Below are 17,644 nucleotides of genomic sequence, written 5' to 3' on the forward strand. Positions count from 1 at the left end.
AAAATGGCGTTTGTCGCAGTCGAAGTTGACCACGAGGATGATGATGAGGAAATGTTACTATTGACATTATTGTCTTTCAGTTCTGCATCTTTGTAGTTGCAGCTGCATTTATCATAAAGCACTGGATGTTCTTGGATGGCAATTATCAGTTCTTCCTTTTTATTTTCTTTGGTTGACGATGCCATTTTTTTTAACCACGTGCTTTTTGACCGAGAACAGGAAATGACGTTGCAGGCGAATTTTCAACACGTACGAAAAAAATAGGATTGATTCTATTTTTTAAATTCGCTCGCCTAAGTATTCGCTCGCTCTCCATTCGTACGCATGCAGTGTGCATTCACAGAATAGTTTGTGTTTGTTTTATATTTTTCACTCGCTCGCCTGTCTAATTCGCTCGCGAATTTGCGTATAGTGTGTAAAGGCCTTAAAGGTACCTCGTCGCAGTCGCGTAGCGTGGGCGGGACCAAAATTCTGGACTGGTGGAAGGGACTCGGTGTCTGCTAACGGTCCACTGGTTAGGGGGCGCAATACTTGCCTTGCCCCGGGCGCTGGCAACCCACGCTACCCCATTGTCTCGTTGTCCAGTAAATTTGAGCAATATTTCTATTAAAATACTTACCATTTCTTGCTTGAAATATTATTGTTTGTGCATCCGTTTTCGCATTCAGACAGGTCCCTCTGCTTGTGGAAGTCGTAGAAAGGTTCACCTCACGGGGCAACGGGCAACGGGCAACTATATTTACGTGCCCCTATCCACGAAGGTTCAGGCACGCCCACTACGGATTTAGCCTCTGACTTCGCCAGTGACTAACTCCGGAGCAGGGGGGGGGGGGGGGGGTAAGTTTGAGGTGGGCGGAGTTTGGAAAAAAGCCATTTAAAAAGTCAACGCGAGCGCGGACCAAATAGCAGACTCTTCGCAAACTTGAAGTAACACCGAGTGGGAGCCGTGCTCTGATTGGCTGAATTTCGATTACTCGGTGAAGCCTGACAATTACCTAAGTCTACAAAGAGTAACTGCATCCAAAAACATGTCTGGACTCTAAAATTTGACCCAAAATAGTTAAGACTGCTCAGCCAAAAGGTTTTAAGGTGATTTTGAGCAATTGAACGGGCGCCGAAATAAAATGCGTTAGACTACTTATAAAAAAATAAACATAAGAATTTTGAACTGCTTCGAAAACGTTTAAAGTCTAACTAGCCCAAAAAAGAGGTTGGTACTCACGGAGGTAAAGGAGGTTGGTAGCGGGGATGTCGTCAAGGAGAAGCGACTCTATCATGACTTCTTTTGGAATATATATAAACCGGATTCTGTGTAATCCGGATCTCTGCGTAAACCTGTCCATTTCTAACGCCCCGTCCAGCTACCCGTTATCTATTATTGTATTTCAACTATTTTCGTGCTTATATCCAATTAAGGTTCAAACACCTCAGCTATCCGGGCTGTCTGTCCAGGACAGTAGGTTAATTGTTAGTTGGTTAGTAGTTTAGTGAGAGAGAAGAGGGTGTAGTGGCCTTAAGAACTCGCTCTGGGTTGGAGCCGGTACCGGGCTGCGAACCTGTACCTACCAGCCTGTAGTCCGATGGCTTAACCACTACGCCACCGAGGCCGTTTTATCTATTAGGTATAAATATCTGCCTAATCCGTAGTCTGTCTACTCTGGACTCCGAATCAAAAATGAAGAACAAAAGAACCATTCATGTATTAATTACCTCTGTCTACACCGGATTGGGATTTGACTGAACTACGGGCTGCTTAATTAATCGAACAATGGTAGTCAATTGCCAAGTAAACAGGACGCCGTCGCAAGATCAAATACAAAATGTAATCGCACTCGTGTGAAGTTTACTCTTATTTGCGATAGGCCGTTAGATCAATCGGATTAATATCTCTCTCTCTCTCTCTCTCTGTGTGTGTGTGTGTGTGTGTGTGTGTGTGTGTGTGTGTGTGTGTTGTGTTGTCTTATTTCATTTATAATGGCGGAGCGACCCCCAAAACGGCAACGTATCGAACTTTCGTTAGAAACTAAAGTGAAATTAATACAAGAATTTAACACAAAAAATTTAATTCGTACGTACGAATAAATAATGTTTTAGGAAATAAAATAAAATTTAACCTAGTCCAAATATTAGAACGACCAGAAACACGTTTAAAGTTCTGCCACTAATATTTTATGCAGAAAAATATATTTGATATATAATTACAATCGTTAAAAAGTCTCTGTTAGTCGATAACATCTTAAAAATTGCAGCAAACTCAGGAATGTCCCTTTAAGTATATGTTTTATGTCTGTGAAATAATCGATTGCAAGTCTGGTTTGTATGACTGTGTTTCCCAACCATCCATGGGTTCAAATGTCATTGTTGATCGCGATTTGTCGATCATTCAAGAACCATAACTCTGGATGAACTCTGTCTAAACCGGTCCTCTATGTAACCGGACTATTTCGACGGTGCGAAGTGAGTCCGGTTTAGACATATATTACAGTTTCTATTACACATTTGAAAGTTTTATATACTGTTTACAGTTCATGTGATTTAATGGAGAGTCATATTATCGTTAAGGTTATCGGGATTTTTTTTTCATTTTCTTTTGAGGGTTAAGTTCCTTTAAGTGCCTTAAAGAGCGTCACACGCCCACGTGACCATGTAGCCTGCGTCAGAGGTCAGCTGATTAGTCTGAGAAATAAAACCTATTGCTCTTGGATTACTTCAATTACTATTAGCCTCCCGCCATGGAATCGTGGACTGTCTATACCAGAACCCGAATCCATGGTGGGCGTGCCCGAACCGTAAGGATGTGGGCACGTTAATATAGTTCCCTTCCCTTCCTACTATTAGCAGCTAGGGAACATACATTACGGCTGTCCAACAGAAAGAATAGCACTTACTTATCTTGATTTGTGATGTACTAGTACCAGTCGTCAAACAATGGCTATAATGATTAAATTTATCTTGATAGATGGGTTGAACTTACATCACATATTTTGACCTTTGATATACCAATCTTATATCATTAGTCCCTCCCTTTCTCGCTCCCTCTCTCACTCTCCTTCCCTCCTTTCTCATGCGATCTCCCCTCATCTCTCCCCACTCCCTCTCTGTCTCTGTCTGGGGTTTTTTGTCTCTGTCTGTCAAGTTCTCTCCCCCTCCCCCCTCTCTCTATCTCTGTCTGTCTGTCTCTGTCTCTCTCTGTCTCTCTGTCTCTCTGTCTCTCTCTCTCTCTCTCTCTCTCTCTCTCTCTCTCTCTCTCTCTCTCTCGGAGTGCGGCTGAACATTTATTTTCTCTTTTAAACCAGTATTCGTGATTACATTGAGTACTCAATGACAGATTATTTTGTAACTTGAACAGTTAGATGTCTGAACATCGGTAATATATATTTATGTTTTGTTACATAACTTTTTGTACATATATATATATATGTATAGATATATATATATATCTATATATATATATATATATATATATATATATATATATATATATATATATATATATATATATATATATATATATATATATGTTCAAAAAGTTATCTAATAAAACTTTAGTGTTCACTTCTGTTTTCAGCACAATCAAGTTTGACTGAAGGCGACTCTTCTAAAAATATTAGAACTCACATTGATGACATTAATCCTGCATGTAACATAAAGGTGAATTAATTACTACAAACCTTACATTGAAAACATTAAAGTAAAATGTGTAAAGTAAATGTAAAACTTACATTAGTGACCGTAACTCTGCATGTAACGCACTGGTAAAACGTATAGTGGTGACTTGAACTCTGTAAGTCCAGTTACATATTTTTCGTTTAATGCCATCATGACTTTATTTTAATATCCCTTTCGACAAACTCAAATTGCTCTTTTTAAAAGTGTGCCTCCTCCTTACAATATCCTGGGTCTGCCCCTGTTTTTATTGAGAAATCAGTGTGCTCTAGTGGTGTCGTTAAACAAAGCAAACGTTAATATATTGTTCTAGTGTTTATATGGTATTTCAGGAGTGTTTTGAGGCAGAAGCTGACATGGATCCCCAGTTTGTCAATGTTCAGAGCCTAACAAAAGGGGACGCATTTGTAAGTATAAAAATTATTACAACAACTTTCTTTAGGCATGCGTTTATCGGACAGACAGGGTGGGGGCATAGCCCAGTGATAAAGCGCTCACGGTCAGTTTGGAATCGACCCCTGTCAGTGGGCCCATTGGGCTATTTCTCTTTTCAGCCAGTGCATCATGACTGGTATACCAAAGGCCGTGGTATGTGCTATCCTGTCTATGGGATGGTGCATGTAAACATTCCTTGCTACTAATGAAAAAAACGTTGCGGGTTTCCTCTCTAAGACTATAGGTCAAAACTACCAAATGTTTGACGTCCAATAGCCGATGATTAATAAATCAATGTGCTCTAGTGATGTTGTTGAACAAAACAAACTTTTTATCAGATAGACAGGTACACGTGTATACGTATTAACTTCTCTTCTTCTTTTTTTTTTTTTTTTTTTTTTTTTGGTGGTGATGGGTGTGAGTAGCAATAAATAAAACGATGAATGTAAGAGTCAGATTTGCTGCTTCATAAATATGTTATTAGTTAATTTGCAGTGTATTCATTGTAATTTATTTACATGCTTGTATCCTATTATGAATTTTCATATAAAGTTAAAATTTGTTTTCTTTAAGAACAATACAGGAGCACATTGGTTTATTAATGATCGACAAAGATTGGATAATTTTTAAAATACATACCACGGCCTTCGTTACACCAGTTGTGGAGCACTGGCTGGAACGAGAAATAGCACAAATGGGCCACCAACGGGGGATCTATCCTAGACTGACCGTGTATCAGGCTAGACGAGCACTTTATCGCTGAACTACGTCCAGCCCCAGAATTGTAATATAAAGATTAATTGGTGCTCATCAGTGAGTCTATTTTTACAATTAGGTTCTGTTGTGTTTGCATGTCATTTGTTGACAATTAACAAAACACACGAATTCCAATAATGGCCGGTAGCATGTATTTTTTTTATTAACATTTTACAACGCATGTTGAGTATGCATGACCTAGGGGGTCACCGTAAACAACCACCACTGGACCCTACAGTCCAAATACACAGCATCCCTCCACCTCGTTTGTTAATGTATTTTCTTGGCACTGCACCTTTAAGTTTAAAGTCATCTTTGAGCTTAACCAGCTAATATGAAAATATTTACCATTTACTGTCTTTAAACTGTTAAAAACAACTGAAAGTGAATGCTGTTTTGTGCATTACCAATAAAAATGTTAGTTAACAACAAATTAAACTTAAAAGAGAGAACCTACATGGTCCCAGTAACTCATGCAGGGATTATGAACTAGGAACAAACATAATCTTGAAATCTCTGTGCCGGTTGCTTTTCCGTCTTGGATACTGCCGACCTGTTTGAACAGTTGAACTGTGTTCTGATACAGACTCCCTCCGTGTTGTTTCATTCAAAACATGAGTTTTCAAAACAGAGTCAGAATTCTGCCCACTGATGTTTTCTCCTACTGCAACTTGTTCGTTGAAAAACTTGTGACCAAAGTAGAAAATGATGGTACTGGAACGAATGGTTTAGGCGACACATATGAATCTCGAACCTGATCTACATGACGTCGCCAGAATACTCCTGGTTCAACTTCCACCCTATATGAAACTGGTCCTGTTCGACTTTCGATTGTTCCAGGTATCCACTTATTTGTGCCGCGATAATCTCTGGTGATAACATACTGTCCTTCCATGAATGTTCGGCTTCGTGCAGGTCTAGATTCCTGCATAATCCTTTGTTTCGACTTTACAAGTTTCTGCAAATCTGGTCTTATCAAGTCGAGTCGAGTTTGGAGATTATAACCAATAAACAGTTTTGCTGGTGTTTCACCTGTAGTTTTTTTTTAGGTGCATTGCGATATGCAGTTAGAAAGTTCGCGAATTTCCTTTGCACTGAACCACCATCTTGTTTACTAGAGCGCATAGCCATCTTGAATGACTGAACAAATCGTTCTGCAAGTCCATTAGTACTGGGGCGATATGGAGCTGATGTAATATGCTTAACTCCCTTGGACTTCATGAAATTTGCAAACTCTCCTGAAGTAAACTGCGGACCATTATCACTTACTAACTGGTTTGGTAGTCCATTTCGAGCAAAAATTGTACGAAGAACTTCCACTGTCTTTGCTGAAGTGAGTTGATTCATTTTAATCACTTCTGGCCATTTCGAATGCGCATCTACAATGATGAAGAACATTAATACCAAGAAAGGTCCTGCGAAATCAACTTGAATTCTCTCCCACGGCTTTGTAGGCCATTCCAAGGGGTATACAGGTGTTTTAGAGGGTGCATTCTTGACCTCTTGACAACCAATACATCTTTTTGCCAATGTGTCAATGTTTTTCTCAATACCTGGCCACCATACATAGCTTCGTGCCAGTCTTTTCATTTTAACAACGCCAATATGTCCCTCATGAAGCTCATCCAGGATTTTCTTTCGTGACGGTTGGGGTATGATGACTCTCATGCTCCACAGTAGACATCCTTGGTGTTCTGTTAATTCGGTTCTGCGGTGGAAATCTGGATCAAAATCTGGATCAGATGATTTCTCAGGCCATCCAGTCATAACCATGTTGTAAACTTTTGATAACACTGGGTCTATTCTTGTCTTACGCTGTATGAATGAATGAGTAACTGGTAATGTCTCAAATTGTGAAATATGTAGCACCTCAACAGAAGCAACACTCTGATCGATAGTCTCTTCTTCACTATCGTCAACCGGTAGACGTGCTTTTTAGTATTTTTATATTCAATCTGGTAGTTATGACCTGCTAGAAATAATGCATATCTCTGCAGCTGTGCAGCTGTAGTCATTGGAATTCCTTTCCTTGGGTGAAATATGGATACCAGAGGCTGGTGATCAGTTAGAAGAGTGAACTCTCTTCCCAAACGGTAAATATGAAATCTTTTCACACCCCAGATAAGTGCAAGAGGTTCCTTGTCAATCTGGGAATAGTTCTTTTCTGCTTTCGTTAAAGTTCGAGAATCATAGGCAGTTGGCCTCTCCGTGCCGTCATCCATTGCATGCGATAGAACTGCTCCCAATCCAAATGGCGATGCATCACATGCAAGGCGAATAGGCAAGCTTGGATTGTAGTGTGTTAACACTTTCGGTGAATTTATTAAATCTTTGACTTTACGAAATGCCTCTTCACACTGTGCACTCCATATCCATTTTCTATTTCGTTGAAGAAGTTCATGTAGTGGGTGAAGCACTGTCAACAAATCTTCAAGAAATCGGTTATTGTAGTTAACCAACCCTAGAAATGTTCGCACCTGAAACACATTCTCTGGTTTGGGTGCGTTTACCACTGCCTCAATTTTGTCCTGAGTTTTGTGTAACCTTTCCTTGTCAATTTCATGACAACAGAATGCAATCTTATCTTTGAAAAATTCACATTTTTCAAGCTTGATCCGCAAATTGTATTCTTCTAAGCGTTTCAAAACATTTTTCAAGTTTTAAAGATGCTCTTCATCTGAACCACCTGTAATGATCATATCGTCAGTGATACATTTGACTCCTGGCAAGCCTTGAAGTATCGTGTCCATAGTGCGCTGCCATATTGCTGGTGCTGGTGCTATTCCGTACACTAAACGGTTAAAGTGGTACAGACCCTTCTCTGTGCTGATGGTCAATAAGTCACGTGACTCTTCACTAACTTCCATCTGCAAATACGCTTAACGTAAATCCAACTTTGTGAAGTGTTCACCTCCAGCTAGTGATGCGAATATATCCTCAATGCGTGGCAAAGGATACTGATTCACTTCTAAAACTGGGTTAACGGTGACTTTAAAGTCACCACACAATCCGACTGATCCGTCCTGCTTTATGACAGGCACGACAGGTGTGGCCCATTCGCTGTAGTTGACTTTTGTTAGTATACCGTCATTTACCAACTTGTTAATTTCTGCCTCCACCTTTGGTTTAATGGCATATAGAACTGATCTTGCTTTCATGAACTTTGATTGCGAATCAGCTTTCAATTTCAGCGTTGCTTGAATACCTTTCAAAGTACCTCGGTCACTTTGAAAACCCATCTTATATCTATTTACAATGCGGTCTACATCTGACTTCACACCCTGTTTGTCATTTTACAATTTTGCAACTTGCAACATTTTAATTGACAACCAGTCCAGTGATTTGTTTCAGCCAGTCTCGACCAAATAAGGTTATATTTCCCTTTGGAATGACATAGAGGTTTAAGTGCTTACACTGTTTATCATATACTCAAAGGTAAAAGTTATTGTGACATGGATTGTTTGGAGTAATAAATTTGTGAATGGATTTATGGATGTAAACCAGAGAAAATGTGCATGAAACAGCTCAGAGAAATGCAACCAAGCAGTTACTGCAGCGATCGCATGCTTTGTGCAAGAAACATGGAATATTCGGGAGAAATCCTGTCCAGTGTTCACCATAAAAGGCCAGACATTCAGTCGCAAATTATTGCCACTCTGTGCAGCCTTCAGAAGTCCAGAAGTCAGAAAAACACCATTAGAGAACTGTTTGATGCAATTTCGTCATGCCACGCCTCAGTGAAAATGACAGATGGCGAGTCATAGGGATGCTTAAATCTGGGACCTCGCAGCGTGATTTCGCGCGTCAATTCAACGTCCACAGAAACACCTTATGGCACTTATGGAAACGATAACAACAAAACAGCCAGGTCAGGGACCGTCCCCGTAGCGGCCGACCACCCGTGACAACCCCTCGCCAAGAACTCCTATTGATCCTTCCTGAGATCTGGAATGGTATTCCCAGGAACTTTTTCCAGGGTTTAGTTGCCTCGATGAGACGACGGTGCCAGGCCTGTATCAATGCTCAAGGTGGACACACTCGCTACTGACTGTGTGAACTTCGCTATGGATTCCCTCTAGTGATGTGGCTCATTTGCATATGGCAGGTGCGCCCTTTTCATGGACTATTGCTCGTTTCCATAGCTTCAGACATTTCTCTTTCCATGTTATAACGTTTCATACACGGCAGTAAAAACTTATAATCAGTTATCTTTGTCTTTTGTGTGTCACAATAAGTTTTGCCTTTTAGTATATATTTCACTTGTACACTGACAACTTCCACTGGTTTCAGTTTTTCTCCAGAATATGTTTTTAAACACACCTCTGTGGTTTTCATGTCTTTTATCTGACACCTTCAACCATATGTGATATCCATGGTGTTTATTTCCAAACTAGCAAGGTTTTCATTATCCGCTCGAATATTATGAACCTTCTGCTTGGTTTTCTTCGATAAACATGCTTTCTTTATGTGGCCTTTTTTTTTTTTTTTACATGCATGACATATTTCATTTCTCCAGTAGCATTCATATTGTTCATGATTTGTACCAAGACATCTATAACAAGGTTTTCTATATCTGCGACCATTGTGACTTTGACGTTTGACTTTTAAATCATTGACCTTGATCTTATGTACTTCAGCATTGGTGGTAGCCTGGTGATGTTTCGACTGCAGTTCAACAGCATCACGCTCTGCGGTCTCCTTGGCAATTGCGATATGAACAGACTTCTGGAATGTTAAATCTGCCTCTGAAAGCAGTTTGTTTTGAGTGTGCCTATTGTTCATCCCACACACTAGTCTGTCCCTCAGTGCATCATACAGATAGCCCTCAAACTCACAATATTCTGAAAGTGTTCTTATTTCAGCTATGTATTCACGGATTGTCTCCCCTTCCCGTTGATCACGCTTGTGAAAACGAAAACGTTCCGCAGTTATGATGAGCTTGGGATTGAAATAATCTTTCAATATTTTCACCAAAACAGGCAACAGTAACTCTGCAGGTTTCCTTGGAGCCGTCAAACCAAGCAACAGTGAGTATGTATTATCACCGATCACAGTAACGCTGGAACACGTTTATCATTCTGAATGTCGTTACAGATGAAATACTGTTCCAATCTTTCTACGTATGAATCCCAAGATTCGTGACTATCGTCAAATACGTCTATTCGATCAGTTCTACCAGACATTGTTTATGGGTTTGAATTTCCTACCGTTTCGTTGAAGAAATGTGAACCTGCGTGCAGACCATGTGGTTTTCGGTGCAACGATTGGGACGACACAAATCCTAACAGTTTTCTTCTAGTAGCGAAACACGTTTTCCCCTCATTTCTGTTTACCACATCACTAATAACCCTGTTTACTGTTTCTGGATCACCACTGGACCCTACAGTCCAAATACACAACAGGTTCTACTACTAAGTAGGCCTACTACTTTGTTTTCCGGGCTTGTTGTCTGTCTGTTGTTTTCAACTTTTGGGATTTTGGGGGGTTTGTTTATTTGTTTTTTGTTTGTTTGTTTGTTGTTGTTGTGGGGGGTTTTGGAGGGTGTAGATTTTGTTTTGATTTTTTTTTGGGGGGTGGGGGGATTTAAGTCTTTGCACAGAGACTTCTCTTTTATTCTAGCACAGGGTCTACGTGAGATTATTATGTTTTATTATCTTATAGGGTCTACGTCAGATTCTGTTTTATTTTCATATAGGGTCTACGACAGATTCTGTTTTACTCTCATATGGGGTCTTTGTCAGATTGTTTTATTATGATATAGGGTCTACGTCAGATGCTGCTTTATTCTCACGCAGGGTCTACGTCAGTCTGTTTTATTCTCACGCAGGGTCTATGTCAGATTCTGCTTTATTCTCACGCAGGGTCTACTTCAGAGTCTGTTTTATTCTCACGCAGGGTGTACGTCAGAGACTGGTTTATTCTCACGCAGGGTCTACGTCAGAGTGTTTTATTCTCACGCAGGGTCTACATCAGATTCTGCTTTATTCTCACGCAGGGTCTACGTCAGAGACTGCTTTATTCTCACGCAGGGTCTATGTCAGATTCTGTTTTATTCTCAAGCAGGGTCTACGTCAGAGTCTGTTTTATTCTCACGCAGGGTCTACGTCAGAGTCTGCTTTATTCTCACGCAGGGTCTACGTCAGAGTCTGTTTTATTCTCACGCAGGGTCTACATCTCAGCTTCTGTTTTATTCTCACGCAGGGTCTACGTCTCAGCTTCTGCTTTATTCTCAAGCTGAGTCTACGTCAGAGTGTGTTTTATTCTCACGCAGGGTCTATGTCACATTCTGTTTTATTCTCACGCAGGGTTTACGTCAGATTATGCTTTATTCTCACACAGGGTTTACGTCAGTGTTTTATTCTCACGCAGGATCTACGTCAGATTTTGTTTTATTCTCACGTAGGGTCTACGTCAGATTCTGCTTTATTCTCACGCAGGGTCTACGCCAGAGTCTGTTTTATTCTCACGCACGGTCTACGTCAGAGTCTGTTTTATTCTCACGCACGGTCTACGTCAGAGTCTGTTTTATTCTCACGCAGGGTTTACGTCAGAGTCTGTTTTATTCTCACACACGGTCTACGTCAGAGTCTGTTTTATTCTCACGCACCGTCTACGTCAGAGTCTGTTTTATTCTCACGCAGGGTTTACGTCAGAGTCCGCTTTATTCTCACGCAGGGTCTACGTCAGAGTCTGCTTTATTCTCACGCAAGGTCTACGTCAGAGTCTGTTTTATTCTCACGCAGGGTCTACGTCAGAGTCTGTTTTATTCTCACGCAGGGTCTACGTCAGAGTCTGCTTTATTCTCACGCAGGGTCTACGTCAGAGTCTGTTTTATTCTCACGCAGGGTCTACATCTCAGCTTCTGTTTTATTCTCACGCAGGGTCTACGTCTCAGCTTCTGCTTTATTCTCAAGCTGAGTCTACGTCAGAGTGTGTTTTATTCTCACGCAGGGTCTATGTCACATTCTGTTTTATTCTCACGCAGGGTTTACGTCAGATTATGCTTTATTCTCACACAGGGTTTACGTCAGTGTTTTATTCTCACGCAGGATCTACGTCAGATTTTGTTTTATTCTCACGTAGGGTCTACGTCAGATTCTGCTTTATTCTCACGCAGGGTCTACGTCAGAGTCTGTTTTATTCTCACGCACGGTCTACGTCAGAGTCTGTTTTATTCTCACGCACGGTCTACGTCAGAGTCTGTTTTATTCTCACGCAGGGTTTACGTCAGAGTCTGTTTTATTCTCACACACGGTCTACGTCAGAGTCTGTTTTATTCTCACGCACCGTCTACGTCAGAGTCTGTTTTATTCTCACGCAGGGTTTACGTCAGAGTCCGCTTTATTCTCACGCAGGGTCTACGTCAGAGTCTGCTTTATTCTCACGCAAGGTCTACGTCAGAGTCTGTTTTATTCTCACGCAGGGTCTACGTCAGATTCTGTTTTATTCCCACACACGGTCTACGTCAGAGTCTGTTTTATTCTAACGCACCGTCTACGTCAGAGTCTGTTTTATTCTCACGCAGGGTCTACGTCAGTGTTTTATTCTCACACACGGTCTATGTCGGAATCTGTTTTATTCTCACGCAGGGTCTACGTCAGATTCTGTTTGACAGGCAGCCTAGTATGTCCCTGGTGAGCAACGGTTCGGAGTGCATGCTGTTAAACAAGAAGTTCTTTCTGGACAACTGTCCTCAGGATCTCCTCCGGAGACTGAAGCGCGAGGTAGGTTCATGTGCATCTGCTAAGTGAGTAGGTATGTCTGTTTAGCAGGGCCCTCTCCTCTCGCTCACTTTAATTTGCGTTGTAATATTAAAATCGTAACAATGTTATAACATTGAAATAGTAGAACATTTAATATTCTAATAGTAAAATAACAGAAACAAATTTTAACATGTTCCTGGGCCCGTGCTTATAAAACTTAAAGTCTAGACTTTAACAACCCTGACACTGCCAAATATTTCTGGGGACAATAAAAAATTTAAAAAAGAAAGAAAAAAGTGTGGGCTCACTTCGCCCACTCACATGAGCCCTGTAGTCACTAATTTGTAAAAAGCACCTTAGAATATCAATGTGTCAAGATTCAGAACTATCAAATTAAAATTGTATAAGACATATGTTATTATTTGTAAAATAACATTTTGTTATAATAAAAAATAATAATATAAAAAGTCCAGACTTTAACGTAATGCTATTTGAATGGCGTTGCCATGACATTAAAGTCTGGACTTTATTAAAGTCTAGACTTTAAGGTTTATAATCACGGGGACAGATCTTCTAGACCTTCAACTCTGTCCTAGCTCATGGCTTAATGCGGGGAGTAAATGTTTGTTTCGGTGTAAATTATTGGTGCATATCAGCTAGATAACGTCATTAAGTAACTAAGACAATTATTGTGCATGAAATTACACAGCATTTTTACCCCTACGTGTGCCTTAAAATCATTTCAAGGAATGATCTATTAGTCCATCCCATCATTCTATAAAACTTTTTTTGTAAATAATTTCAGTTTGGTTTGACGTAAGATGAAAACTAAAAGTGTTTTGGATATAACAAAACAATACTATTGTTGTGTGTAATTTACAAATCAATCGGCTCAGAAATAAATAACTTGTAGTACATTTCATTGTATAAAAAAGGCGTTCCCTGTGGGACGGACGGACTATAGTATTTTTAAGCTATCTCGATATAATGTTTTGGAATAGTTGTAACGATATAATGTAGGGCACAACGCACAGCTGTTGTTGAAATACATTGAAGTGTTTAAAAATAATGAGACATTTAATGACAAGGTTCCCATTTTCGCAAATATATAGGCTAATACTACAAATTTCAAAATGCATTTTTAAGCTACAAATTGTATTTTTCATGGGGGTTATGGAGGGGGGGGGACTATCTCGTCTTTCAGGCCGCTCTCTTCCCTTCACACACTTTAGATATGGCTGTGCATTTAGTATGTTCCTAAATAACATACTAAATTCAGGGCCATATATTAAACTTTAAATTGCTTTTACTTCAATTTGCAGGATAACCCCAGATCGTTCTGTCTGTACTACTACCATCATTGCATTATTTTGTGTTCAATCTACAGGTGCTGCCCTATCCATCTGACACGGCACTGCAACAAGAGTTGAAGACGAAGGTGAATTGGGAGATGTACAAGCTGACGTTGAGGAAGGAGATGATGCCGTCATTACCACGTCGCTGTCACTCCCTCATTGAATCGGCGTCACAACAACAGAATGTTGACCGGTCCAAGAGCGACAGTTACGTCAGAAGCAGCCAGTCGACTTTAGCTGGATATTAAATTTAGTGTTGAAAATCAAAAGCAATCATTCAATTACAGGTGGATATTAAAAAACAGTTATTCGGTTGTAGCTGGCTTTTGAAGACGGCCATTTAGTTGTACATGGATATTAAAAATAGTCATTTAGTTATAGTATAGTCGTTCAGCTGTAGGTGAATATTAAAAACAGACATTCAGTTGTAGATGAATATTAAAAACCGACAATAAGTTGTAGATGAATATTAAAAACACATTCAGTTGTAGGTGAATATTAAAAACAGACATTCAGTTGTAGATGAACATTAAAAACAGACATTCAGTTGTAGGTGAATATTAAAAACAGACAATCAGTTGTGGATGGATATTAAACACAGACATTCAGTTGTGGATGAATATTAAAAACAGACATTCAGCTGTCAATGAATATTCATAACCGTACGAGACAGGGGGCTGTTGGGGAGCAGTTGCTGGAGCAAAACCTCAGATTCGGGCAAACATTATATAGATATTCGGGCAAACATTATATAGATATTCGGGCAAACATTATATAGATATTCGGGCAAACATTATATAGATATTCGGGCAAAATGGGCTAACCTGATACCTTGTTACTATGTGTTTCCATATTTCTACCCTCAAAATTATTTGTAATCCATGTAAACATTCGTAGTAATCCGTTTGCAACCCTATATAGCTGTTTGGCAGTAATGTTAATTTCAATAAATGTTCTTATCCAGATTCGGCAATTTTCGTTTAATTCGAGCAAAAGCCAGCCTGCCTCCCTATAAAAATGGGAGCCCGTACGCCTATGTGAATATTAAAAACAGACATTCAGTTGTAGGTAAATATTAAAAACAGACATTCAGTTGTAGGTTAATATTAAAAACAGACATTCAGTTGTAGGTGAATATTATAAACAGACATTCAGTTGTAGGTAAATATTAAAAACAGACATTCAGTTGTCAATGAATATTAAAAACAGACATTCAGTTGTATGTGAATATTAAAAACAGACATTCAGTTGTAGGTGAATATTAAAAACAGACATTCAGTTGTAGGTAAATATTAAAAACAGACATTCAGTTGTCAATGAATATTAAAAACAGACATTCAGTTGTAGGTGAATATTAAAAACAGACATTCAGTTGTAGGTGAATATTAAAAACAGACATTCAGTTGTAGGTGAATATTAAAAACAGACATTCAGCTGTCAATGAATACTATAGTATTCATTGGTAAATGGACATTAAAAACAACAATTCAACTTATTACTGAATATTATTACTGAATATTAAAAACAGTAATTCAACATTAGCTATATTACAAACAGTCACGTACACATGCAGCAGCAGCGGAATATTTAAAAACAGTTCTTCACAACATGTTGAAAACTTAATACATTCAATTTTTGCTGAATATTAGAAACAATAATTAAGCATTTTCAGAATAATAAAAATAGTTATTCAGTTAATGATAGTTATTAAAAAATAGTAGTTCAGCTTAAATTGGTGTCTATTGGAGACATTTAAAACCAATGTTGGCTATTAAAACAAGTCATTTAATCGTAGCTGTATATGGAAATCTGTCATTCAGCATTTGCTGGGTGTTAACAACAGGTTCTACTCTTGTTAAACATCAAAACCAGGAAAACTCTTGCTCGAAAATACTAAAGTTGGAGCAACAGGACAACACTACTGATTATTCTAATTTTATGTAAATTATTTTTCAAATGTAAAAACAGTGAAAAAGGCAACATATTGTTTTTTATTAGCAAATATATATTTATATATTTTTTGTTATTAATTTATAAAAATATTTATATTTGCATGGTGATTTGTAAAAAAGTATTTTACTATAGTTTTTTTATTTACAAATATTTTTAATTTTACAAGACAAATTCATAATAGTGTATGACCCTTGCGCTGTTACTTTAATGAGGTCATTTCGATGCATTTTTATTTTGTCTTACATGCTATTGTTATCACGGACCATTAAATTATATTTATGATCAGTGTCATCAAGCAGATGATATCCATAGTTTTAACGAAGTCATTTGATGAGACTGTCCAATATCGACAAAATTATGGCAAACCTTTCATCTCGTCTGCTTCCTTGTGGCGGAGATAGATTTTAGCGCTGTTCTAGACTGCTCACATAGGGGAGGCGCTTTGTACCGTAATTATAGTGTTAGGGGAGGCGCTTTGTACCGTAATTATAGTGTTAGGGGAGGCGCTTTGTACCGTAATTATATATTTGTCTGTTAGCACTGCCACATCTTTTTCTTCCCTTTGATTTTTTTTTTTTTTAATATTAATTTGTAGGTGGTGGATATATTTATACCATGACATCACACATTTCTATATGACCAATTCTTAATCTGAAATGGCCCTTACCAGAAAATTGGCGATTAGGGAATTGGCTCACAAAGCAGGTTTGTAAGGACGTGAATTATTATATAGTTCTCTTGACAAGTGCATGTACAAGTTTGTATGCTAGACTTATATGTTATTATATTTGAGTTATGAAAATAAAATATATTGACGATTTGTTGGTTGTTTGTTACACTATTACAACTAGTGTTTTACGTCTATCGTTAGATGGATGTAATATGATCGATATATCACGATAGTACCAGTCACATTGTTTGAATGACTGGCCTCTTGAACACGCCCACTGGTGGATCCCAGGCCCCTCCCTAAAGTTTGCGACAGTTACATTTTTATTTTATATTTTCATCTTTTACGTTGGAGAATCCGAAGAATCCCTTCGGAAGCGTTTGTGGCCTTCGGCCACATGTCATTGCCTCCCCAATGGATTTCCTGGATCGGCCACTGGCGCTACACCTGCATAAACAGCCCAAACTATGTAGCTGATGTGTGTTCCAGGATAGAAGGCTGGAACCTTAATTGTATGTAAGTACTAACAGCGATGAAACAACAAACATACGTACGTTTGTATGCACGAATATAAATCAAAACACAATAGTTCGACACCTAGTGATGTTCCAAAGATCGATTATAATCGAAAATTTATCGGTTTGGCTCTGCCGATTTGATTATCGATTATAAAAATCCGTAATCGATTGTGTGGGAAAATATTAACTGTAATTGTACTCCCAGTTTAGATGCTAGAATTGATTTAAATATGTTGGGGTTAGTGTTTATTTTCATGTCTACATAAATAAAAATATATATTAAATAGTTATTAAAGGTAAAATGTACCATTTGTAGGGTCCAGATCCCGAATATATATATAGAGTCGGAGAATGGGTCATAAGGGCTGGGAGGGGGGGGGGGGAGGGGGGCAACTGAGTACTTAATAGTCTAAAACTACTTAAACGGTTCTACCCCCCCCCCCCCCCCCCCCCCCAGCTACGGCTCATATCAACTTAGGAGGTTTGATCCTGCGACCAAAACACTTCAGGAGATCAGACTATACTGACTAAGCTAATAATTAATGTAATTCTAGTTTATAAACATGATCTGTTATTCGGAAATATTTC

At 38.9% G+C, this 17,644-nt stretch overlaps 1 protein-coding gene across 1 annotated transcript in view; it reads left to right on the forward strand.

Moving 5' to 3' along the window:
* The window catches only part of LOC121369190, a 37,866-nt gene extending 23,296 nt beyond the window's left edge, over positions 1 to 14,570 (forward strand). Inside the window, exons 15-18 of the mRNA XM_041494108.1 lie at positions 3,569 to 3,651; positions 3,999 to 4,073; positions 12,447 to 12,581; positions 13,948 to 14,570. Of these exons, the coding sequence (XP_041350042.1) occupies positions 3,569 to 3,651; positions 3,999 to 4,073; positions 12,447 to 12,581; positions 13,948 to 14,163 (509 nt within the window). The 3' untranslated portion in view covers positions 14,164 to 14,570. The remainder of the gene's footprint in view (positions 1 to 3,568; positions 3,652 to 3,998; positions 4,074 to 12,446; positions 12,582 to 13,947) is intronic.
* The last annotated feature ends 3,074 nt before the right edge of the window (positions 14,571 to 17,644 follow it).

Source organism: Gigantopelta aegis, chromosome 3 (assembly GCF_016097555.1).
Source record: "Gigantopelta aegis isolate Gae_Host chromosome 3, Gae_host_genome, whole genome shotgun sequence".
NCBI lineage: Eukaryota > Metazoa > Mollusca > Gastropoda > Neomphalida > Peltospiridae > Gigantopelta > Gigantopelta aegis.